The 27,309-nt window shown below is 40.5% G+C and overlaps 1 protein-coding gene across 6 annotated transcripts in view; it reads left to right on the top strand.

Moving 5' to 3' along the window:
* Positions 1-27,309, top strand: part of kiaa0825 (KIAA0825 ortholog) — a 314,659-nt gene that overhangs the window by 151,505 nt on the left and 135,845 nt on the right. For 3 of the 6 annotated variants that reach the window (XM_072281205.1, XM_072281210.1, XM_072281206.1), the window contains one exon: positions 425-487. The exons of 1 other annotated variant lie outside the window; for it this stretch is intronic. In XM_072281205.1, the coding sequence (XP_072137306.1) occupies positions 425-487 (63 nt within the window). Of the gene's footprint in view, positions 1-424; positions 488-8,412; positions 8,496-22,577; positions 25,174-27,309 lie in introns of those variants that run through there. 2 more of the 6 variants (XM_072281209.1, XM_072281207.1) reach the window with 2 other exon arrangements.

The raw sequence follows: 27,309 nt of genomic DNA on the forward strand, positions 1-27,309 counted from the left end.
AAAAGTGAGGTGATACATTTTGGGAGTCCAGTGAGACTAGGACATACAACATGAATGGTAAGGTCCTAAGGAGTTTGAAGAACTGAAGAGCCTATGTGTGTCATCTAAAGAGCTTGAAGGTGACAGCACAGCACAGGTAGATAATGTGATTAAGAAGATATATGGGATACTGGCCTTCATTTGTTAGGCCACTGAATGTAGAGGAAGTTATTTATGCTTAAAGTATATAACTCTGGTATATAATCCTGGTCAGGCCACGATTCACAAAGATGTTGAATGAGGAAAGACTGGAGAAGGCAGATCAGTTCTCACTGGTTTTCACTTTTTTGAGGCGGTTAAGAGGGGAGTTGGTTGAAGTATATAAAATTATGATGCTTTTGGGTAGGATAAACTGCGGGAAATCTTTCTCCATTTCAAACTGTAGGACATTGGCAAGGAGGAAGAAATTTAGAGGATATCTGAAGGAACCTTCTTCACCCAGATGGTGGTAAGTATTTGGTATGCACTGCCTGAGAGAGTGGTTGAAACTGGACCACACATGGCATTTAAGGATTATCTAGATAAGCACTTGAATCACTTAGGCACAGAAAAGAATGGCTTACATGCCAGTCTATATGATTAATACAAATGGGTGTCCATGGGTCAGTCTGGACAAATTGGGCCAAATAGTCTGGTTTCAAGCGATATGATTTTATGACTATGATTTGCTATCTCCTCCCTTTCTAGAATTTTGTTCAAGAATTCCACTGTTCCCCTCCATAGTGCAGCGTGGCAGATTTAAAAGGGCAGACATCCTGCTTCGGGTTTGATTCGAAGAAGGAGTCTGAGAGTCTGAGTGGGAGTGCCGAGAAAGACATTTTTGAAATTTTCATTATTTTTTTTTCTCCAACGGCGTTCTGAGAGGCGGGACTGCGCAGGCGTGTGACGTCGGGCTGTGCAGCGCGGCAGATTTAAAAGGAACAGAACCTCATAGAGCGGGCAGCGGAGTTTGTGGGATGCGGAGTGAGCCGGGAGCAGAGTGAAGACTTAAGGGCTTCGGCTCAACGGGCTTAGGCGGAAACAGGCGAGGCGAGGGAGGTTTGGCATTCATTTTCTGTTGTTATTTGAGGAGAGGGGCAGTATGAGTGTGAGGGCAGTTTGCTGTTCTCGGTGTCGGATGTGGGAGGCCCTGGAGTCTACAAGCCTCCCGGACGTCTATATCTGCGCCAAGTGCATCGAGATGCAGCTCCTTAGGGACCGCGTTACGGAACTGGAGCTGCAGCTCGATGACCTTCGTCTGGTCAGGGAGAGTGAGGAGGTGATAGAGAGGAGTTGCAGGCAGGTGGTCACGCCGGGGCCACGGGAGGCAGACAAGTGGGTCACGGTTAGAAGGGGGAAGGGGAAAGGTCAGGTAATAGGGAGTACCCCGGTGGCTGTGCCCCTTAACAACAGGTACTCCTGTTTGAGTACTGTTGGGGGGGGGACAGCTTACCCGGGAGAAGCGACAGTGGCTGTGCCTCCGGCACAGAGTCCGGCCCTGTAGCTCAGAAGGGTAGGGCAAGGAAGAGGAGGGCAGTTGTGATAGGGGACTCGATAGTAAGGGGGTTAGATAGGCGATTCTGTGGACGCAGTCCAGAGACCCGGATGGTAGTTTGCCTCCCTGGTGCCAGGGTCCGGGATATTTCTGATCGTGTCCAAGATATCCTGAAGTGGGAGGGTGAGGAGCCAGAGGTCGTGGTACATATAGGTACCAATGACATAGGTAGGAAAAGGGATGAGGTCCTGAAAGGAGAATATAGGGAGCTAGGAAGGGAGTTGAGAAAAAGGACCGCAAAGGTAGTAATCTCGGGATTACTGCCTGTGCCACGCGACAGTGAGAGTAGGAATGCGATGAGGTGGAGGATAAATGCGTGGCTGAGGGATTGGAGCAGGGGGCAGGGATTCAAGTTTTTGGATCATTGGGACCTCTTTTGGCGCAGGCGTGACCTGTACAAAAAGGACGGGTTGCACTTGAATCCTAGGGGGACCAATATCCTGGCAGGGAGATTAGCGGGGGCTACTGAGGTGACTTTAAACTAGAATGGTTGGGGGGTGGGAATCAAATTAAAGAGGCTAGGCGTGAGGAGGTTAGTTCACTACAGGGGGATGGGAACCAGTGCAGAGAGGCAGAGGGGTGTAAAGTGAGGGAAGAAACAAAAAGTACTATGGAGAAAAGTAAAAGTGGCAGGCCAACAAATCCAGGGCAAGCATTAAAAAGGGCCACTTTTCAGCATAATTGTATAAGGGCTAAGAGAGTTGTAAAAGAGCGCCTGAAGGCTTTGTGTGTCAATGCAAGGAGCATTCGTAATAAGGTGGATGAATTGAAAGTGCAGATTGTTATTAATGATTATGATATAGTTGGGATCACAGAGACATGGCTCCAGGGTGACCAGGGATGGGAGCTCAACGTTCAGGGATATTCAATATTCAGGAGGGATAGACATGAAGGAAGGGGAGGTGAGGTGGCGTTGCTGGTTAAAGAAGAGATTAACGCAATAGAAAGGAAGGACATAAGCCGGGAAGATGTGGAATCGATATGGGTAGAGCTGCGTAACACTATGGGGCAGAAGACGCTAGTGGGAGTTGTGTACAGGCCACCTAACAGTAGTAGTGAGGTCGGAGATGGTATTAAACAGGAAATTAGAAATGTGTGTAATAAAGGAACAGCAGTTATAATGGGTGACTTCAATCTACATGTAGATTAGGTGAACCAAATTGGTAAAGGTGCTGAGGAAGAGGATTTCTTGGAATGTATGCGGGATGGTTTTTTGAACCAACATGTCGAGGAACCGACTAGAGAGCAGGCTATTCTGGACTGGGTTTTGAGCAATGAGGAAGGGTTAATTAGCAATCTTGTCGTGAGAGGCCCCTTGGGTAAGAGTGACCATAATATGGTGGAATTCTTCATTAAGATGGAGAGTGACATAGTTAATTCAGAAACAAAGGTTCTGAACTTAAAGAGGGGTAACTTTGAAGGTATGAGACGTGAATTAGCTAAGATAGACTGGCAAACGACACTTAAAGGATTGACGGTGGATATGCAATGGCAAGCATTTAAAGGTTGCATGGATGAACTGCAACAAATGTTCATCCCAGTTTGGCAAAAGAATAAATCAAGGAAGGTAGTGCACCCGGGCTGACAAGAGAAATTAGGGATAGTATCAATTCCAAAGAAGCAGCATACAAATTAACCAGAGAAAGTGGCTCACCTGAGGACTGAGAGAAATTCAGAGTTCAGCAGAGGAGGACAAAGGGCTTAATTAGGAAGGGGAAAAAAGATTATGAGAGAAAACTGGCAGGCAACATAAAAACAGACTGTAAAAGCTTTTATAGATATGTAAAAAGGAAAAGACTGGTAAAGACAAATGTAGGTCCCCTGCCGGCAGAAACAGGTGAATTGATTATGGGGAGCAAGGACATGGCAGACCAATTGAATAATTACTTTGGTTCTGTCTTCACTAAGGAGGACATAAATAATCTTCCAGAAATAGTAGGGGACAGAGGGTCCAGTGAGATGGAGGAACTGAGCGAAATACATGTTAGTAGGGAAGTGGTGTTAGGTAAATTGAAGGGATTGAAGGCAGATAAATCCCCAGGGCCGGATGGTCTGCATTCCAGGGTGCTTAAGGAAGTAGCCCAAGAAATAGTGGATGCATTAGTGATAATTTTTCAAAACTCGTTAGATTCTGGACTAGTTCCTGAGGATTGGAGGGTGGCTAATGTAACTCCACTTTTTAAAAAAGGAGGGAGAGAGAAACCGGGGAATTATAGACCGGTTAGCCTAACGTCGGTGGTGGGGAAACTGCTGGAGTCAGTTATCAAGGATGTGATAACAGCACATTTGGAAAGCGGTGAAATGATCGGACAAAGTCAGCATGGATTTGTGAAAGGAAAATCATGTCTGACGAATCTCATAGAATTTTTTGAGGATGTAACTAGTAGAGTGGATAGGGGAGAACCAGTGGATGTGGTATATTTGGATTTTCAGAAGGCTTTTGACAAGGTCCCACACAGGAGATTAGTGTGCAAACTTAAAGCACACGGTATTGGGGGTAAGGTATTGGTGTGGGTGGAGAGTTGGTTAGCAGACAGGAAGCAAAGAGTGGGAATAAACGGGACCTTTTCAGAATGGCAGGCGGTGACTAGTGGGGTACCGCAAGGCTCAGTGCTGGGACCCCAGTTGTTTACAATATATATTAATGACTTGGATGAGGGAATTAAATGCAGCATCTCCAAGTTTGCGGATGACACGAAGCTGGGTGGCAGTGTTAGCTGTGAGGAGGATGCTAAGAGGATGCAGGGTGACTTGGATAGGTTGGGTGAGTGGGCAAATTCATGGCAGATGCAATTTAATGTGGATAAATGTGAAGTTATCCACTTTGGTGGCAAAAATAGGAAAACAGATTATTATCTGAATGGTGGCCGATTAGGAAAAGGGGAGGTGCAACGTGACCTGGGTGTCATTATACACCAGTCATTGAAAGTGGGCATGCAGGTACAGCAGGCGGTGAAAAAGGCGAATAGTATGCTGGCATTTATAGCGAGAGGATTTGAGTACGGGAGCAGGGAGGTACTACTGCAGTTGTACAAGGCCTTGGTGAGACCACACCTGGAGTATTGTGTGCAGTCTTGGTCCCCTAATCTGAGGAAAGACATCCTTGCCATAGAGAGAGTACAGAGAAGGTTCACCAGATTGATTCCTGGGATGGCAGGACTCTCATATGAAGAAAGACTGGATGAACTGGGCTTGTACTCGTTGGAATTTAGAAGATTGAGGGGGGATCTGATTGAAACGTATAAGATCCTAAGGGGATTGGACAGGCTAGATGCAGGAAGATTGTTCCCGATGTTGGGGAAGTCCAGAACAAGGGGTCACAGTTTGAGGATAGAGGGGAAGCCTTTTAGGACCGAGATTAGGAAAAACTTCTTCACACAGAGAGTGGTGAATCTGTGGAATTCTCTGCCACAGGAAACAGTTGAGGCCAGTTCATTGGCTATATTTAAGAGGGAGTTAGATATGGCCCTTGTGGCTACGGGGGTCAGGGGGTATGGAGGGAAGGCTGGGGCGGTGTTCTGAGTTGGATGATCAGCCATGATCATAATAAATGGCGGTGCAGGCTCGAAGGGCCGAATGGCCTACTCCTGCACCTATTTTCTATGTTTCTATGTTTCTATAGGTTCTCCAGCTGAAATACCTCCCCATAAACTAGGTGTTCCCAACCTTTTTTATTCCTTGCCATTAAGCAAGGGGTCAGTGGATCCCAGGTTGGAAACCCCTGTCATAAATGAATACGGATGATAACTATTCATTTAAGGCATCATCTATGTACTTGTGTGCCACTCACAGATGGTCAATTTGATGTGAAATATGCCCTACTCTTTCCATTAATCCTCACCAATTTTTATCAATGCACAACAGAAAGCGTTCTATCCAGGTGCATCATGGTTTGGTATTGCAACTGTTCTCCTCAAGATTGCAAGAAGCTACAAAGAGTTGTGGACACAGCTCAGCACATCATAGAAACCACCCTCCCCTCCATTACTTCTTTCTACACTTCTTGCTACCTCAAAATGCAGCCAACATAATCAGTGACCCTTTCCTTGCCCTGATATTCTCTCTTCCCCTCCCTTCAGCAGGCAGAAGATACAAAGGCATGTACCAGCAAGCTTAAGGACCATTTCTGTCCTGGTGTTACAAGATTATTGAACTGACCTCTTGTATGATACAATAGACTCTTGAACTCACAATCTACTTCATAATGGCCTTGCATCTTATTGTCAGCATACTGTGCACTTTCTCCATAACTGCATTCTGCTTTTCCCTTGTACTACCTTGAGCACGGATGTAGTGCAATGATGACATGCAAAACAAAGTTTTTCACTGTACCTCGATACATGTAACAGTAATAAACCAAATACCAATTTCTCCAGTTACTCCCTTACCCTTAATATACTCACAAAATGTTTCCTTTTTCCTTAATCTTGCCTGCTAGTGCTATTTAGTGTCTCACATTCACCTCCTAATTATATTCCCCACCCCAACACACATTTTTTATATCATAACAAAAACAAAGTTCTGGAGTTCAGGAAATACTTATGGAGGCAAGGGAATAGTCTGAACCCTGTGTCAAGACTGATGACAGCAGATGCTGTAATTTGGAGGAATTTGCTCCAGAATGAGAATCAGGTTTAATATTACCGGCATATGTCGTAAAATGTGTTAAATTTGCGGCAACAGAACAATGCAATACACGATGAAAATAGAAAAAAAATTACAGTAAGTAAAGACATCTATATTAAATAGTTACAATAAAGTAAGTAATGCAAAAACAGAAATAAAAAGGTAGTAAGGTAGTGTTCATGGGTTCAATGTCCATTTAGAAATCAGATGGCAGACGAGAAAAAGCTGTTCCTGTATTACTGAATATGTCTCTTCAGTCTTCTGTACCTCCTTCCTGATGGTAACGATGAGAAGAAGGCATGTCCTGGGTGGTGGGGGTCCTCAACGATGGGTGCCACTTTTCTGAGGCACTACTCCTCGAGGATGTCTTGGATACTGCAAAGGCTTGTACCCATGATGGTGCTGACTAATCGTACAACTTTCTGCAGCTTACTTCAGTCCTGTGCAGTAGCTCATCATTCTAGATGGTGCTGCAGCCAGTCAGAATGCTCTCCGTGTAGAAATATTCGAGTGCTTTAGGTGACAATCTGAGATATTGATACTCAGGAACTTGAAATTGCTCACTTTTTCCACTTCTGATCCCTCTATGTGCATTAGCTAGTGTTCCATCGTCTTACCTTTTCTGAAGTCCACAATCATCTCTTTAGTTTTACCAATGTTGAGTGCAAGGTTGTTAGTACGACACCACTCAACTAGCTGGTATATCTCGCACCTGTACACCCTCTCGTCACCATCTGAAATTTTGCCAACAATGGTTGTACCATCAGCAAATTTATAGATGGCATTTGAGCTATTCCTAGCCACACAGTCATAAGTGTAGAAAGAGTAGAGCAGTGGGCTACGCAAACACCCCTGAGCTGCTCCTGTCAGCAAGGTGGCTGTCCGGATGACTGTATCTAGAATGTCTTGTGTTTTCACACACTTTCTATTCCCTTTTGGGCCTCTCCTGTTTTCAGTTATCTATACCTCCAGTGGGATACCTTTTGTTTCATTATCCAAACCCCCCTCCCCCAATTTTCCTTAATACTCAAGGTTCTTGGACTTGTTTGTCTTATTTTTACCTTATAGGAACACCATGCTTCTGACTCTGTTTCATGTTTGAAATACTCTAACGGGCTACATTTATTTATTGAGTCACAGCATGGAATAGGCCCTTCTCGCCCACCACACCACCAGCAACCCCTGATTTTACTTTAACCTAATCACAGGACGATTTTCAATGACCAATTAACCTGCTAACTGGTTTGTCTTTAGATTGTGGGAAGAAACTGGAGCATGCAGGGAAAACCCATGCATTCCATGGGGAGGAAATACAGTCTCCTTAATTTTGTACTCTGTGTTAGCAGAAATGAAAAGTAATGAGCAGAACAAAAGGATAAGACTACTCTGAAAATTGAAGTCCAGATACAAGTATTTTTTTTGTAAACTAGGCATGCACAAAGTGCTCTCCTAAACTCTGAGAGAATAAATAAGAAAATCCAGTACTAGAGTTAAAGTTTAAATCAATTACAGTCCTCAGTATTCACCACCTCCATTGTGTCTGGTCTTATGTAGATTGTCTTACAATGTAACAGTAATTAATGTCTCATAGTTCACTTCATCACATATAACCATATAACAATTACAGCACGGAAACGGGCCATCTCGGCCCTTCTAGTCTGTGCCGAACTCTTACTCTCACCTAGTCCCACCAAACTGCACTCAGCCCGTAACCCTCCATTCCTTTAGAAAAGGAACAGAACATAGAAAGGACATAGAAAGACAAATTTGAGTATCATTCAAAAGAGATATTTATTATGTTGTATAGACCATGAATTTTCTTGCAAGGTAAAATTGTGAAAAATGTAGGTAGTGCGATCACTTGAGTCAAGCAAGATGTTCTCTTAAGTCAGGTTGTCTATTTGTGGGTTCTCAGGTGGCTGGAGAGGCCAATATGGGGTCCACGTATTCTGGGTCAGTGTGAGGATGTGTAAATGGTAGCTGTGCTTAGTGGTTGGGTTTTTTTGGTTGTTCAGTTTCTCCTTTCACAGCAGCCACTTGTTCTCTGCAGTACAGTGGAGGTCGTTCTCTTATAGCACAGCTCCCTCTTGAACAGACTTTCTCCAGGTGTACCTATTGAGTGCAATGCCTTCCCAGTTTTTATACGTACTGTAATGTTGAATTTCATCAAGATGATTTTGATGTTATCTTTGAAGTGTTTCTTTGCCCACCAGGGACTCGCTGACCTCCCTTCAACTGGAAGTAAAGGATCTGTCTAGGAAGACATGAGCTAAGCATCCAGATAGGTGAAAAGGGTAGGGTTTATTAAATAATGTTTGAATAAACTGGCTGGAGTAATCATTCAATAACAAATTTATTATTATAGAAATTTATTTATATTGACCTAGTAAAATATTTGCTAATTTGTGAGTGACAATGGCCCAAATAGGAAGAAATATTGTAGACAATATTTCACTTTGGACTTCAAATCAGTGTACAAAATAGAAGTATTGAGGCTACATTTGAGTAGGCTTTTTATGGCCATTGCCCTTCAGTCTGTATCTAACATTACTACCAAGTTCAAGTTTGCACAAGTCATTTTCTAAAACATCATGTAGCTGTTAGTCAAAGGCTGCAGGATAACTTTCCATTAAAATTGAGCTTTCTCACTTGCTGACTGAAACCTGAAGGTGACTTAATGAAGGAGACTGTTTTTAGCTTCTGTGAGGAAAGGTAACTCCTATTGTTCTAACTGTAAGATACTTTGCCCTAGTGCAGCATTATTTAATTTTATTTATTTGGCGATAGAGCACAGAGTAAGCCCTTCCAGTCCTTCAAGCCTCACCGCTACAGCAACTCCAACAAACCAATTAATCCTAACCCAATCATTGGACAATTTATAATGACCAACTCATCTTTGTGGTATGCCTTTGGACTATGGGAGGAAACTGGAGCAGCAGGAAAAACCCATGCAATCCATGAGATACAGACTTCTTACTGAATGGCACTGGAATTCAACTCTGAACTCCAGAATGCCATAATTGTCAAAATGTGCTAAGCACAATGCTACCATTATGTCAAAGTGTCAAAAAGAAGTTTTCACATAAGATTAACTGTTAGAGCTAATGGCTGGGATTTTTGCTGCTGGTTGGGAGAGCTGAATTTCTGCATTGGTATGTATCTGTATGTAAGACAGAGCTTCTCTACTTTAAATCTCTGCCAGCATGTAAGCCACTGGAGTTGGGATGCTGTGGGCCAGCAATGCAGGCTTCCCCACGTCCAGTAAAAGGGTGTGATGGGATATGAGCTGATTGTGGGTGGTGGGCCTGTACCAGCAAGATATGCCCCATTGAAACAGGTCTGTTTATTTTTGATAAGTACTGTGTGTTACTGTCATCATATTCTCTGTCATAAAAAATACAAAAAACAGTGACAAATTCCTATTTTAGTTTTATAAAGCAATAAATTTTGAATGTTACAGACAGTGATATTGAATAAAAATACCCTGTTCAAAGAATTAAACACCCGGGGCATATGAAAATTAAAAAAAGGTGAATATGTACTGAATTGATTCAGTCTTGCTTATCTACAGTACCAGTTAAACCATACAGGCACGGACTCTTCGTGACATAAAAGAAAACTGTCACAGATTGCATTTCTGTATGTTGACCTACTTGACATAAACCCGTCACGTAAACTTCTGATCATTCCTTTCACTCCTTATCCAATATCTTGTTCGTTTTCGAAGGTGGAATTTTTGTACTTATTAAAACATTGTAATAAGCTGCAGGCTATAAAAGTAAATTACGTTTTCTCTCTTTTTCTCATGATTGAAGTACTAGTTTTTTTAAAGAATATCAATGATATAGAAACAAATGTGTTTCATAGATTTTTCAAAGTGCTCTTCACATATTGAAAGAAGTTAATAAAGTTGGTCAGAATTAAAAATTGATTATCATATTATTATGATATATCAAAGTAGTGACAAAATTATCCAGCTGATGTGCAAATTATTTTCTTTGCATTATAGACAAGTATTCCTGAAATGAATAACTGCCCCTCTGAAAATTGTTCATGATTGACACAATATAATCTGCATAACAAAACAACTGCCATTTGTATAGCTGCCTTAATGTACCAAAAGATCCTAGAAGAGTTAATTTGTTGCTAAGCCCCATCAGGAGTTCGTAAGGGAAGTGACTTAACAACTTAGTAAATGTGGCAGGGAAACTCAAAGGAAAGAGACTTTCAGAAGATAAGGTCCAAATAGATTAGATTTCCATGTTCTTATTAAAATGGAAATCAAATTGTATTTACTGGATAGATTGTAGAGCTATAAATAAATGTTTGTCTTTTGACTTTTTTGTATGCAGCATGAAACTTGTAGCAATAATGGCAGTTTTGTAATTGTAAGTGTGCTTTGTACTTGTTTAGGTCAATTTATAGCCGTTGCATTCAGAATATTGAATTGTCAGATAAAAAAGTAAATAGATTTCCTATCTTTTGCCAAATTTTACAGGAATCACACAGGTCAAGTTGAAAACTGATTTAAACTTGACGTATTTGTGTGTTAAATGACAATTACATTTGTTACTAAGTGTTAACTGTAACTTTTTTATTGTACAAAACTGTACAATAAAATTTTACAATGCTTTTGTGACATTGGGGTGGAATCAATTCTATTATTTTGATGTCTATCTATCCCAAAATGTATGACCTTTGCATTTTGATAATTTATGTGTCCATCTCCTTGCTTTTAAATTAACTAGATTGCAATATTCCCCCCCACTAGGGGGTATCAAAACCTTTTGCAGCAGAAACAGAAGAATAACAAGTTTTCTTGAAAACAATTTTTTGTAGACACTTCATGCCGCCAGATGTCGCAAAGCTATTATTTGAGGAATGCTGATACAAAGATTGTATACATATGCAAAGTATACTTTGTTGTTTCTGTATAAAAAATGCAAAGGTCTTAACAGGTCATTGAGCTGCCCAGCAATTAGAAAATGTTTGGATATAGACCAGTTTGATAAAAAGTCTAAGTAACTACAGCTGCGACCTCCTTCTGTCATTGTATCACCTGCAATAGTTTTTTAGTTTGGTTTATAGTTTCATGTGTTTTTTTTCAAGACATTTAAATGTTTAGTAATTAATGTTTAAATGAAAATTTTAACTGTTAAACAGCATAATCAATTCGAATAAACTCTTCTTGGGCTTCCACCTGGGTGCAGGTATCGATTATAACTGTCGTTTCGATGACAGACTCTATCATCTTCATCAAAGTTTGTCATCGAAACGTCAGTTATAATTGATACCTGCACCCAGCTGGAAGCCTGAGAAGAGGTTATTTGTCCTGTATGCCAGGAAAGCACCAAATGCTTTTGCAGCATAACCAATATCTCTCATGATCCTTATAGCATTTCATAACATAAATGATTATCCAAGTAACAAGATAGTATTCAGTGTATTAACATGATTTGTTTCTCAAATATCCAGTTAATAGCAGATTGCCAGAAATGCCAGAGTGTCAGGGGGCAGAAGTGAGTGTCATTGCTATTACTAAAGACAAGGTGAAGCTGAAAGGTCTGGCCCAGATGGAGTACTCCCCAAGATTCTGAAGGAGGTCACTGAAGAGATTGTGGGGACATGAGTAATGATCTTTCAAGAATCACGAGATTCTGGAATGGTTCTAAAGGACTGGAACATTGCAAATGTCACTCCATTCTTTAAGAAAGGAAATCATAGGCCAGTTACACTGACTTCAGTGTCTGAAAGATGTAGGAGTCCATTATTAAGGATGAGTTTTTGGGGAAGGATGACAGCAAAGCAGGAAAAGCGCAAGTTTCTGGAAAAAATGAGGAAAGTGCAGGATAGATGTATTCTAAAAACAAAGAAATACTCAAATGGCAAAATAGTACAACCGTGTCTGACAAGGGAAATCAAAGCAAATGTAAAAGCAAACAGAGGGAAGACAACAAAGCAGAAATTAGGAGAAGACAGAGGATTGAAAAGCTTTTAAAAACCAACAGAAAACATCTAAAGGAATCATTTGGAGGGAACAGATGAAATATGAATGCAAGCTAGCAAACAATATCAAAGTGAGTAGTAAAAGCTTTTACAAGTATGTAAGAAATAAAAGGGAGTTTAGAGTGGATATTGGACTGCAAGAAAATGAGGCCAGAGAAACAATAATTGGGACAATGAGATGGCATATGAACTAACTGAGTATTTTGCATCAGTCTTCACTGTGGAAGACACGAGCAGTGTACCAGATGTTGAAGGGTATAAGGAGGATAAGTGAATGTAGTTACTATTACAAGGGAGAAAGTGTTCAAAAAGATGAGAGACCTAGGGGTACATAAGTCAGCTGGGCCAGATGAACTGCACCCTAGGGTTCTGAAAGGGGTAGCGTTAGAGATTGTGGTGGCATTAGAAATGATGTTTCAAAAATCATTGGACTCTGGCATGGTGCCAGAGGACTGGAAAATTGCAAATGTCACTCCACTCTTTAAAAAAGGAGGAAGGCAGCAGAAAGGAAATTATAGACCAGTTAGCCTGACCTCAGTGGTTGGGAAGATGTTGGAGTCAAATTTAAGGATGAGGTTATGGAGTACTTGGTGACACAGGACAACTCAGGACAAAGTCAGCATGGTTTCCTGAAGGGAAAATCTTGTCTGAAGAACCTGTTAGAATTCTTTCAGGAGATTACAAGTAGGATAGATAAAGGGGATGCAGTGGATGTTGTATATTTGGACTTTCAGAAGGCCTTTGACAAGATTCCACACGAGGCTGTTTATCAAGTTAAGAGCCCATGGTGCTATGGGAAAGTTACTGGCATAGTTCGACCATTGAGTGGGAATAAAAGTATCCTTTTCTGGTTGGCTGCCAGTGAGTAGTGATGTTCTGCAGGGGTTGGTGTTGGGACAACTTCTTTTTATGCTGTATATCAATATCATTGATGGAATAGATGGCTTTGTTGGCAAGTTTGCAGATGATATGAAGATTAGTGAAGGGGCAGGTAGTGTTGAGGAAATAGGTAAGCTGCAGAAGGACTTAGACAGATTAGAAGAATGGGCAGGAAAGTGGTAAATGAAATACAATGTTGGAAAATGCACGGCTCTGCAATTTGGTAGAAATAAATTTGAAGGCTGTTTTCTAAACAGGGAGAAAATCCAAAAATATGAGATGCAAAGGGACTTGGGAGTCCTTGTGCAGAACACCGTAAAGGTTAACCTGCAGGTAGCGTTGGTGGTTAGGAAGACAAACACAATGTTAGCATTCATTTGAAGAGGTTTAGAATACAAGAGCAGGGATGTGATGCTGAGGCTTTATAGGCACTGGTGAGGCCCCACCTTGAGAATTGTGAGCAGTTTTGGGCTCCTTATCTAAGAAAAGTTGTGCTGATATTAGGGAGGGTTCAGAGGAAGTTCACAAGGATGCTTCCAGGAATGAAATGGTTATCATATGAGGAACATTTGATAGCTCTGGTTCTGTACTCACTGGAACGTTTGATAGCTCTAGGTTTGTACTCACTCATAATCCTGATTGAGAAGTTGCAGAACTTGGGCTTCTGTAACTCCTTCTGCAATTGGATCCTCGACTTCCAAACCGGAAGTGTGTGGATTGGTGATAACATACCCTCCTCGCTGACGATCAACCTCAGGGGTGTGTGCTTAGCCCACTGCTCTGCTCTCTCTATACCCATGACTGTGTGGCTAGGCATAGCTCAAATGCCATCTACAAATTTGCTGATGATACAACCATTGTTGGTAGAATCTCAAGTGGTGACAAGAGGATGTACAGGAGTGAGATCTGCCAACTAGTGGAGCGGTGCCGCAACAAGAACCTGGCACTCAACGTCAGTAAGACGAAAGAGCTGATTGTGGACTTCAGGAAGGGTAAGACGAAGAAACACATACCAATCCTCATAGAGGGATCACAAGTGGAAAGAGTAAGCAGTTTTAAATTCCTGGGTGTCTAGATCTCTGAGGATCTAACCTGGTCCCAACATATCGATGTAGTTATAAAGAAGGCAAGCCAGCAGCTATACTTCATCAGAAGTTTGAAGCAATTTGGCATGTCAACAAATACACTCAAAAACTTCCGTAGATGTACTGTGGAGAACCTTCTGACAGGCTGCATCACTGTCTGGTATGGGGGAGCTACTGCACAGGATCGAAAGAAGCTGCAGAGGGTTGTAAATCTAGTCGGCTCCATCTCACACACTCAGCGATTCAGAAACAGCTTCTTCCCCTCTGCCATCTGATTCCTAAATGGACATTGAACCCTTGGACACTACCTCACTTTTTTAAATATACAGTATTTCTGTTTTTTGCACAATTTTTCATCTACTCAATGTATGTATACTTAATTGATGTATTTTTTATTATTTTATTTTATTTTATTTCTTCTATATTGTGTATTGTATTGAACTACTACTACCAAGTTAACAAATTTCATGTCACACGCAGGTGATAATAAACCTGATTCTGATTCTGAATTTAGAAGGATGAGGGGGGGATCTCATTGAAATTTTTTGAATTTTGAAAGGCGGAGACAGAATGTATGTGGAAAGGATGTTTCCCATGATGGGGGAGTCTAGGATAAGAAGACACAGCCTCAGGATATAGGCGTATTCATTTAAAACAGAGATGTGGAGAATATGAGGGTGGTGAATATGTGGAATTTGTTACCACAGGGCAGCTGTGGAGGCCAGGTCGTTGGGTGTATTGAAGGCAGAGTTCGATAGGCTCTTGATTGGACATGGCATCAAAGGTTACGGGGGTAGGCCGGGAAATGGGGCTGAGGAGGGTAAAAAAGGATCAGACATGATTAAATGGCCTAATTCTGCTCCTGTGTCTTATGGTCTTATGACAAAATAGGCCAAGTCAACATGGTTTCCTGAAGGGAAAATCTTGCCTGACAAATCTGTTGGAATTCTTTAAGGAAATAACAGGCAGGATCGACAAACCATAGTCAGTGGATGTTGTTTATTTGGATTTTCAGAAGGCCTTTGACAAGATGCCACATATGAAGCTGCTTAACAAGATATGATCCGATGGTATTATAGGAAAAGTACTAGCATGGATAGAAGATTGGCTGGCTGGCGGGGGGCAAAGAGTGGGAATAAAGGGATTCTTTTCTGTTGGCTGTCAGTGACAGGGATCTGCGTTAGGGCACTTTTTTCATGATATATGTTAATAACTTGGGTGAACAAATTGATGGCTTTGTGGCCAAGTTTGTGGATGATACAAAGATAGGTGGGGGGGGCAGAAAGTGTTGAGGAAGCAGGGTGTCTACAGAATGGCTTCTGGGGAAATGGATAAAGAAGTGGCAGATGGAATATAGAATAGAGAAGTGCACGGTCAGGCGCTTTGGTAGAAGAAATAAGGGTGTGGACTTTTTTCTAAATGGGGAGAAAATTAGTATATCAGAGGTTAAAAGAGACTTGGGGCTCCTTGTGCAGGATTCCCTAAACGTTAACTTGCAGGTTGAGTTGGTGATAAGGAAAGTAAATTTAATATTAGCATTCATTTCAAGAGGACTAGAATACAAAAACAAGGATGTAATGTTTATGCTTTATAAGGCACTGATCAGAACCAGGTTTAATATCACCAGTATATCACGAAATGTGTTGTCTTTGCGACAGCAGTACAATGTAGTGCAAACTAACAGAAAAAATGTGAATAACAGTAAGTATATATATATTAAATGGTTAAATTAAGTAATGCAAAAATAGAAATAAAAAAAAGTCATGAGGTAGTGTTCAAGGGTTCAATTTCCATTCAGAAATCAGATGACAGAGGGGAAGAAACTGTTCCTGAATCATTGTGTGTGCCTTCAGACTTCTGTACCTCCTTCCTGATTGTAGCAAATAGAACAAGGCATGACCTGGATGATGGGGGTCCTTAATGATGGATGCCGCCTTTTTGAGTCATCGCTTCTTGAAGATGTCCTGGATACTACGGAGACTAGTGCTCATGATGGAGCTGACTAAGTTTATAACTCTCTGCAGCTTATTTTGATCCTGTGTGAGTGCTCTCCCCATAGCCCCTCCCCGTCCCATACAAGATGGTGATGCATCCCGTTAAAATGCTCTCCATGGTACATCTGTAGAAATATACAAGTGTCTTTGATAACATACCAAATCTATTCAAAACTCCTAATGAAATTAGGAGTTGCCTTCTTTCTAGCTGTATTGATATGTTGGGTCCATGATAGATCCTCAGAGATATTGACACCCAGGAGCTTGGAATTTCTCACCCTTTCCCCTTCTGAACCCTTTTCTTAACCTTTCTAAAGTCCACAACAGTTCTTTGGTCTTACTGGTGTTGAGTGCATGGTTGTTGCTGTGACACCACTCAACTGGCTAATATACCGCACTCCTGTATGCCCTCTCGTCACCATCTGAAATTCTGCCAGTAATAGTTGTGTCATCAGCAAATTTATGGATGGTATTTGAGCTGTGCCTAGCCACACAGTCATGGGTATAGAGAGAGTAGAGCAGTGGGCTAAGCACACACCCCTGAGGTGTGCCAATGTTGACTGTCAGCGAGGTGGGGATGTTATATCTGATCTGCACGGATTGTGGTCTTCTGATTAAAAAATCGAGGATCCATTGCAGAGGGAGATACAGAGGGCCGGGTTCTGGAGATTTTTTATCAGAACTGTAGGAATGATTGCACTTGGAGTATTGTGAGCAGTTTTAGGCCTCTTATCTAAGATAGGATGCTCAGTATTGGAGAGGGTCAAAAGGGGGTTCACAAGAATTATCATAGGAATGAAAGGGTTAATATATAAGGAGCATCTGATTGCTCTGGGCCTGGAGTTCAGGAGAATCAGGGAGGATCTCATTGAAACCTATCGAATATTGAAAGGCTTAGATAGAGTGGATGTGGGGAGGATGTTTCCTATATTGCAGGGATGGACGGGGACCAGAGGGCACAGCCTCGGAACTCAGGGATATCTATTTAGAACAGAGATGATGAAAATTTTCTTTGGCCAGGATGTGGTAAATCTGTGGGATTCATTGCTATAGACAGTCGTGTAGACCAAATCATTGGGTATATTTAAAGAGAAGGTTGATAGTTTCTTGATTAGTCAGGGTACCAAAGGTTGCAGGGAGAAGGCAGGAGAATGGGGTTGAGAGGAATAATAAATCATCCACGGTGAAACGGCAGAGCGGAATCGATGGGCCAAGTGGCCTAATTCTGTTGCTATAATTTATGGATTTTGGCTTATTTCAACAAATTTGCAGTAATTTATATTAGTGTGTTCCTTCATGTTGATATCAGAACAGAAATGTCATAGCACAGAATATATTACTCTGATCTCATTTACTTTCAAGTGAAGTAATCCAGAAAATGCCTTGAAACATTCTTTGTTAGTAAATTATCACCTGCTGATTTTACACTTGTAGCTCCCTAATTCACCACTCTTTCATTTACTTTGTCTTTGTTCTTTCCATCCATGTTATACCTCTCACACCCACCATTTTAAATGATATCAGTAACTGCAATTTAAATGTCTATTCTTTGTCTACTTCATTTCCTTCCTTTGATGAAGTATTAAACTTGCAATCTTTCCTTCCTAAAATACTCAATTCAACAACATAATGTAAATTGTTGTTTGGATTTCACAAACTGATTAATATATTTTTCTAAAATAGTATAAAGAATGTAACCTGCCTTTGGATTGGACATCATTTTAAACAATGGTAAATGAAATTGGTTTCATTTTAATATGTATGCTTATGCTGAATTTAACAGTTAGAATTTTGTTTTAATCCTGACCTCTCAAAACCTTTTGGACTTGCTTTTTAAATAAGTTTAGAAATGTCACTCCATGTACTGGGGACACTCAGCTAAAATCAGCTAAAATGGCTATTAAATTGCAGCATTTGAAAGAACACATAATTTAAAAACCTGTATGCAAAACAAAAACAGAGGTAAATTTTGATTTATTGAGGTCAAAATGTTTTGTTTTGAGCTAACGTGCCTGAATCTGTGAATTGAAGCTTTTTTTTTCATTCTGATGCTGTCACTATGTAAACAGTAGTTAAAAATATCTTTTTCTTTAGTTTGGTCAAACTGTAGTTTGATGAGGGAGCTGAAAAATATTTGCAATCATTGTGAGAATGCTGAAATTTTACTGTATATTCAGAATTGTAAGACTTGTTTTGGTTAGAAAGTTTGGTTACCTCAAAGGTAGATAAGACTGATCGCTTAATCAAATTTAATATCTCCTCACCAGTGATGAACATCTTTAATGCACTTCCAGTGTACTGAAATGAAGTGTACATTTAAATCCTTGTCCAAGACCTTTAACAAACTTCTCTATAAATTGAAAAGTTCCTGACTTTTTCATTTTATCTGTCTTTGCAGACTCTGACTATAGAATGTATTACAGGTTTCCCCAGCTATCCGAAGGTAGAGCATTCCTATGAAACGGTTCCTAAGCCGGAATGTCGTAAAGTGAAGAAGCAATTACCATTTATTTATATGGGAAAATTTTTGAGCATTCCCAGACCCAAAAAAACTGACAAAATCATGCCAAATAACACATAAAACCTAAAATAACAGTAACATATATTAAAAGCAGGAATGATATGATAAATACACAGCCTATATAAAGTAGAAATATTTTTCTGCAGCACTGTCTACCGCAGCGAAAATCTCACGGCAGCACTCTCGGCAGAAACACTCTCTCCAGTAACCTTTAACCTATGAAGCTGCCAAATCATACCAAATAACACATAAAAGTACACAGCCTATATAAAGTAGAAATAATGTATGTACAGTGTAGTTTCACTTACCGGAATCGGGAAGACTCCAATAAATTGGCAGTTTCGTCACAGTTAAACATTTGCTTATATGAATAACCACCTTCTGAAATTATTTTCTTCAGTTCTGCTGGGAACTTTTCGGCAGCTTCAGTATCAGCTGAAGCACTCTCTCTGGTAAACATTAAACCATGAAGCTGTCCTCGCCTCAGAAACCGATCAAACCACCCATGACTACCTTTAAATTCCACTTTCGCAACACTTTCATCACCATCGTCCAGTTTATTCTGTTTCAGCTTATTAAAGGACTGACTGATTTCTCCCTGAGTATAAGTAAACTTAACGGAACACCACGCTTTGTACACCCATCTATCCACTCAAGCAATAGACTTTCGATTTTATCCATTATTGGATGCCGGTCAAGTTTCTGCTATGAGCAGAACCAACAGTAACATCGGCAGCGTTCAAAATTCTTTCTCTCAGCATATAAATAATGCGAATGGTGGACGCAGGCAAGTTCAACGCACGGACAATGTCCTTACTTCGTTCACCATGATCGAAACGCTTAATTATGTCTAGTTTTACGCTAAATGTAACACCCTTACGAGCTTTTTTAGGCTTTTCCAATACCTTAGAACTCATCTTGCTAACGGATGCACAAAATAAATCGAGATAAAGCATGTGTTTAAGCAATGGTGGCTAGAACACAGTTCTGCGGGAGGCACTTGCCTGTTCGGGCGCGCGCTGCCTTTTTTTATAACAGTGAAAAGACCTTCTGTCAGCGAAAACCGGTAACTAATGTAGGTCTTTCGTAATAGTGAGGTGTCGTAAAGCAAACGTTCGCAAAATGGGAGCCACCTGTACCTTGCAACATACAAATTTCCATCGAATATTATATAGGTATATGCTGCGGTTATCATCAATGGAAATTATTATGAGTGGACATTAAAAATCTAAAAATATTCTTCATATACAAGTTTGATTTCCATTATCTGCTTCTAATAAATGTATCATTTGTAAAGGATTTCAACAACAAAGTTAGATTAGAGAACCTTGGGTTGATCTCCTTGGAATAAATAAGTTTGAATGGACATTTGATAGGTGTGTACAAAATCTTGACTGCTTTAGAGCAAATAGGGAGAAGATATTTTCATTAGTGGATGGCACAAGGATGAGGGGACAGAGACATTAAATGATAGGTCAAAGGTACAAGGCTCAATGGCTCTTCACATGGCTTTAGACCACCTGGATAACACAAACAGATGCTGTTTGCTGACTATAGTTTAGCATTTAATACCATCATTCCCACAATCCTGATTGAGAATTTGCAGAACATGGCCCTCTGTATCTCCCTCTACAATTGAATCCTGGATTTCCTAACTGGAAGACCACAATCTGTGTGGATTGGTGGTAACATATCCTCCCCGCTGATGATCAACACTGGTGCACCTCAGGGGTGAGTGCTTAGCCCACTGCTCTACTCAATATACCCATGACTGTGTGGCTGGGTATAGCTCAAATACCATCTATAAATTTTCTGATGATGATACAACCATTGTTGGTAGAATCTCAGGTGGTGACAAGAGGGTGTACAGGAGTGAGATATGCCTACCAGCGGAGTAGCAGCAACAACCTGGCACTCAACGTCAGTAAGATGAAAGAACTGATTGTGGACTTCAGGAAGGGTAAGACGAAGGAACACATACCCATCCAGAGAGGGATCAGAAGTGGAGAGAGTGAGCAGCTTCAAGATCCTGGATGTCAAGATCTCTGAGGATCTAACCTGGTCCCAACATATCAATGTAGTTATAAAGAAGGCAAGACAGCAGCTATACTTTATTAGGAGTTTGAAGAGATTTGGTATGTCAATAAATGCACTCAAAAACTTCTATAGTTGTACCGTGGAGAGCATTCTGACAGGCTGCATCACTGTCTGGTATGGAGGGGCTACTGCACAGGATCGAAAGAAGCTGCAGAGGGTTGTAAATCTAGTCAGCTCCATCTTGGGTGCTAGCCTACAAAGTACCCAGGACATCTTCAAGGAGCGGAGTCTCGGAAGGGCAGCATGTCTACTATTAAGGACCTCCAGCACCCAGGGCATGCCCTTTTCTCATTGTTACCATCAGGTAGGAGGTACAGAAGCCTGAAGGCACACACCCAGTGATTCAGGAACAGCTTCTTCCCCTCCGCCATCCGATTCCTAAATGGACATTGAAGCTTTGGATACTACCTCACTTTTTTAATATATAGTATTTCTGTTTTTTGTACAATTTTTAATCTCTTCAATATATGCACACTGTAATTGATTTAGTTATATATTTATTATTATTACTTTGCTTTTCTTTCTTCTGAATTATGTATTACATTGAACTGTTGTTGCTAAGTTAACAAATTACAGGTCACGTGCTGGTGATGATAAACCTGATTCTGATTGTGAATGCAGAGAGCTGAGGGTATCAGAAATTCAATACAGGCAAAGCTGATGGAAACAGCTGATTACAGCCTCTCAGAAGGAAACTAGATGGGCCTTGGTGTGAAAATAATGAGTTAGAAAGATCAAGGGAATGGGAGTAACTGGATTACCGTGTGTAGATTCTGCAGGCTAAATGGCCTTGTTCTATGCCATACTAATTCCATTTCTACTATCCATTACTGTGAGCAGACACACACTAACTTAATCCTTAGAGCAGGAGTTCTCAACCTTTTTATACCATGGACAAATGCAATTAGGCAAGGGATCCATGGGTCCCAGATTGGGAACCTATGCCATAGAAAAAGAAAGACATTTAGTCGAGCATCGAAGATCAGGTGTCTTTCTTCTATCCACCCTGAAATTGAGAACACCACCAAACCAATCTTCCTGTTCTAAAGACAGGGCCCCTGATATTGTGCAATGACACACCAATCTTCAGTTCTAATGACAGTGTCACTGATATTGTACAGTGACACACCAATCTTCCTGTTCCAATGACAGGGTCACTGATATTGGACAGTGACACACCAATTTCCTGTTTTAATGACAGGGTCACTGATATCAGACAATGAGACACCAATCTTCTAGTTCTAATGACAGGGTCACTGATGCTGTACAATGACACACCAATTTCCTGTTCTTAACAGGGTCACTGATATTGTGCAATTGAAATTATATTTTTGTTCCTTTGTGTTTTTAAACAGTTAAATTAAAAAATTTTTTTTTTTTGTGAATTGGTTAATATTATGCAATTCATCATTGCAATTGGCTTAACATTTATCCTCTCCTCAAAAGCTACCCACCACCTCACATTTAAACCCACACATATGAGTGTTATGTTTTATAGTTTATTTTGAGTTTAATGTACTGTAAAGAATGTCGGATGATATACTGTATATTTTTTTAAATTTCATTTACTATATACAGGTATTTTAATTTTTGCCATAATGAAATAAATCTATCTTTGTGTAGCACAAGAAGAAGATAATTAATGTTGGCAATAATAATGTTCCATTTATAGTATCCATTGTTAGCATCAAGTAAAACAGGCTCTGCATGCTGCAAGAACATGCTCAGACCACAATTTCAAAAAAAACTGTGTCTCCAAACATAATGATATAAGTTTTTTTTCTTTTATTTCCCAGACTAGCTATCCCTTGGCCTTTCGGTGAGATTTCCCATCAATGTGAATTGGAACAGTTGTGTTAGTACTAGGAACTAGATTCAGTTGGCAAAATTCGCAAAGAACCCTTGCAGCTAGTTGACAGAGCATGCTTTCATCATCGAAGTCTTCACTAAAATTAAATGCAAGGTTCAGAGGTGAAAGGCCTGTATCTTAACTCCAACACCTCCCCCATTTTTCTTCCATCTATTTTAGTATTTATTCAGAGTTGATGGTAATGAACAGATTCGTAGACAGTTGCTTCATTACTCAGCAATTACATGGTATTTGCACTTCTGAAATAAAATCGAGAATTTTTTACAACATTAGCAAAAATATGTATGATCTAGGTACTGAACTGTACTATAGCATTCATTTCTTCCAAGTCTTTTTATTTTCTGAGTTTTCTAGGCACTCATTTTTCCAGTACAATATAGTCAATTCTAATTTATTGCTGAAATGCTTTGGGTGTTTTTATTTTAAAAATCCATAATCAATGACAAAAAGTGGGTGTTGGCCTAATGAAATGAAAAGAAAGCACAAAATGTCTTGAAAGCTTGAAAGATCAGTTGATTTGAAAGCTTTATCAGGGCAGAAGTAAACTAAACACATTTTATTTCAGTTTCTTTATATGAGAAAGTTAATTTGTCAAGCTACTCATTCAAGATAAGTTTTATAGGTTTTGTGACACTTCCGGCTTCCAGATATAACTTGTGTTCAGTTCATTAAAAACTAATTTCACATTTACTACTGATGTTGCACCTTTCACAGGAAGTCATATGATTTACTTATTTTTCCACAAATGATAACCATGTAACTCATCTGCAAGAAGTCAGAATGAGTTCTAGTTGGATGCCCTGAAAGTAAAAACCGACAGATTTTCATGAACTCCCTTCTGCTTATAACAGTTGTGGTTTTATATTATAAAGGCAATAGTGGAACTAAGCAATAAACTCTTAAATTTGAAAATTCAGTGTTATTTAAGTGTGTATATACTACTGGAATGTTATAAAGGCTGAGACTTGTGATGTAATTTATAATATGCTTAGGATCTGTAGTCATGAGCAAAAGACATCAGTTTAATTCATCGTTGTCTCGTTTTTACAGGAAATTGATGTTTAATTTTTGATATATAGGAAACACAGTAATATGAACACTGTAACTGTTGCTGAATACAAATCCTTTCACATGTTTGGATTATTTCGGTGAACCAAGGCAAAGAACCTGTATCTTTATTAATTAAGCTAGTTTCACTGAGTTACACCATGTTTTTCAAATTATTGCAAAAGGAAAGTACTGAGATGTTGCCTTTCACTACTTCAGGATATCCCAAAGCACTTAAATCACTGAATGTGTTTATTTTTCCTTTGTAACAATTGCAATGTGCAGAACGCTGGTCAATTTGAACACAGCAAACTCCAACTAAGAGCCAAGTAATAATAACCAGGTGATAGTTTCATCTGCAATGTTGAGTGAAGGACAAATATTGGTCAGAACATGGGAGGCTGCTCTCAATTCTCTTCACAATAGTGCTGGGGGACTTTTAATTTTACCTGAGAGCTGAGAAGAGCCTTGGTATAAAAGCTAATCCAAAAACTGGCCCACTTCTATTCTGATTCTAGTGAAGAGTGAGTGGCCATTGATGGGTCAACACGATACGTAATAAGGGGATAGGATTTTTAATGTTTGAATTGTCCACAGTAAATTTAAAGCTGGTATATTAGAAGTTAAAATCTCTGGATACAGCAGCTCATAAAAGCTTTTGTGTGTTAGTTTTTGTTTGAGTCTATTTGCTCTTCAATTATTTTCTTGTCGGTGTGTCCAAGCTACTAAAAACTGTTCAATTTGGAAAATACTCTAACTCTGGGGCTTTTAAAAGCAAACTAAAAAAAATATTCATCAGGGTGGTCTTTATTGAAATGTATCTTTTTACCATTTAAAAGAAATTTACTGAGAAACTCATGTACCATTCATCTAACATATGTGCACATAGCAGCACAACTTATTTACTTATTGGAACTATGGTAATGTTCCCTTGTATAAAAAAAATGCACCTTATAGATTACAAAAGCAAACTGAATCTATTTCAATAAATTAGCAGGGATGAGAATCTTAACCCATCTTATTTTCTCAGAGGTTCATATACATTGAAATGAAATGCACCAAGTTTCTTCACTTGAAATCCAAATGAGACTCTTTTTTTGGCTTGCAAGCTTGACAGTCCCTTTCATAAATGCTGTTTGTGCAGAGACGTAGTAAAATGCCTCTTTTGTGAGATGCACAAGAGACACTATAATACCGAGAACAAGGAGGGTGTCAAAACACCAAGTTAGTGGCAATCTAGTCAATGCCTTGGAACGCATCCTTTGAATGCTCCGCTCATTTCCACTATTTAATTATTAAGCTTATCTTTAGAAAAAGCTGTTATTTAATATTTTTCTGTGTCATTTATTATAAAATCATTTGTGTTTTTTACAAATGTTGAAGTGTTTTAAGATGGAAAACTGGAGACCAGATCTGCCAATTGTTTAACCTAGATAAATACATTTTGCAGAATAAAGGTGTATGGATACCTTGTCCAAAACAAAATTGTACTGCTAAGTTCTATACGCTTATTTGGTTACTCCCAGAATCAGACATGGTGATCGCAATGCATTTTTGTCCAATATGATGGAAACAGTATGCCAACTTTATGCTGTCTGCTTGTTATAATAATTTCATTGTCCAGTCAATACAAACCATGCTAATGAGTACTGAACACATTTTGTGAATGTCAACACTGTGAGTGGCTTCTATTAGCTAAATGTATGCTCTACAGTTCATATAGCTAATCTGTGTCTCTTAAAGATGAGGTGCATTATAACATTATGCAGATATTGGAGTTGTTCTCCAGTTGGGTCAGCAGTGGTGACCAAGTCACTGCCCATCTGCTCCTGACTTACAGCTCAACTCCTCTCACCTGCTCCATATCCAGCGAGAGGCTCTTTCTGCTTCCTCCCCCATCCCGCAAGCTGCTTGGTTCATGCTCTTTTTTTAAATCATGGCCCTGCATAAACAGCAACCTCCATGCCGACCTTGCTGGGAATCCTCTACAGCCTGCCTCCATGGGGAATAGCCGTGTCTGCCATCCTTTGTTCCTGTACTCCTGGACTAAGGACTAGTACTTCAGGGCCTTCCTCTCGTGAGCCTCCTCATATCCTTTCTCCCATGGTACTGTGAGCTCCACCAGGACGGTTTTCTTGTCTTCGGTGGACCACAGTATGATGTCTGGTCTAAGTGTGGTTTTCACCACCTCTGGGAAGTACAGCTTCCTCCCGGCATAGAGCTTCCTCTCCACCCTCATCTCCCATGATTTGGCAGTTTGCAGCAGATTGGATTTAGGCCTCTCTGATACGACTAGTGTGACCCTCTCCTTGATGAAAATGTCTGCCCTGTTTGCCTCTTTGCCAGCTGGTCGCTCTTCATACCTCTCCCGCTCCAGTGTGTCAGCAAGGAAGTACAGGGCCTTGTCGTGGTGCCACCTACACCATCCCTGTATTAAAGCTGTTTTGCATCCTGACACTATATGTGTCAGTGAACCCTGCTGACCACAAAGCTTGCAGTTAGGGTCCACCCTCAGCCACCATCTGTGCAGCTGTGATGGTGTAGGGAGAGTGTCATACACAAACTGCAGGAGGAAAGAAACGCAGAGGGCTCCAGTCTCTAAAGCTCTGCCCAAGTGATCATGCGCTTGGGAAGATCCCATTTCTTCCAGGTGCCCTCTGATCCCAGCTCCATTGCCATTGATCCCCGCCTTTAATCCTGAACGTTCCATACCTCTGCCTTGACCATGTCACTCCTACCCCTTGCAGTTGCGCTCCCCCGTTGTTGGAAGTGTGCAGAACCAAGGCCTTCTGTCCCAGGCATGGGTTGCCAATGATGGCTCACAATTGCAGGGAGCTCACTGTCTGGTCTGTGGATGAGTTGAAAAACCACTTTTAGCCTGATCCTGTTGTGACTTCTGCTTGGTTAATTAGATAGTCATCGGAGCCCCTCAGTATTAATGCAACTCTACACTTTGCCACCTTGTACTCCTCTACGACTGATGACAGCAGGAGCTGTAGCTGGTCTTATGTGGAGCTCCACTAAAGAAAAACTTGGGGGAATCCCCAGCCACCTCTGCAGTTGTTTGTTGACTTTCTTGTTGATAACTTCTACAGTGGTCACCATGAAAAGCCAGAGCAGCCTAGGTAGTGTACCATGTTGGTATAGCCATGTCTTAAATTTACCAGGGTGTCCAGTTTTGTCAATGATCTTCAGTCTGCTTTTTAGTGTCGGTGATATCGCCTCTGTTTTTCATTGCTGTATTAAACCACTTTCCAAGACACTTTAAGCAATACACATCAAAGTTGCTGGTGAACACAGCAGGCCAGGCAGCATCTCTAGGAAGAGGTACAGTTGACGTTTCAGGCCGAGACCCTTCGTCAGGACTAACTGAAGGAAGAGTTAGTAAGAGATTTGAAAGAGGGAGGGGGAGGGAGATCCAAAATGATAGGAGAAGACAGGAGGAGGAGGGATGGAACCAAGAGCTGGACAGATGATTGGCAAAAGGGATATGAGAGGATCATTTTGGATCTCCCCCTCCCCCTCCCACTTTCAAATGTCTTACTAGCTCTTCCCTCAGTTAGTCCTGACAAAGGGTCTCGGCCTGAAACATCGACTGTACCTCTTCGTAG

This window comes from Mobula birostris, chromosome 17 (genome assembly GCF_030028105.1).
Source record: "Mobula birostris isolate sMobBir1 chromosome 17, sMobBir1.hap1, whole genome shotgun sequence".
NCBI lineage: Eukaryota > Metazoa > Chordata > Chondrichthyes > Myliobatiformes > Myliobatidae > Mobula > Mobula birostris.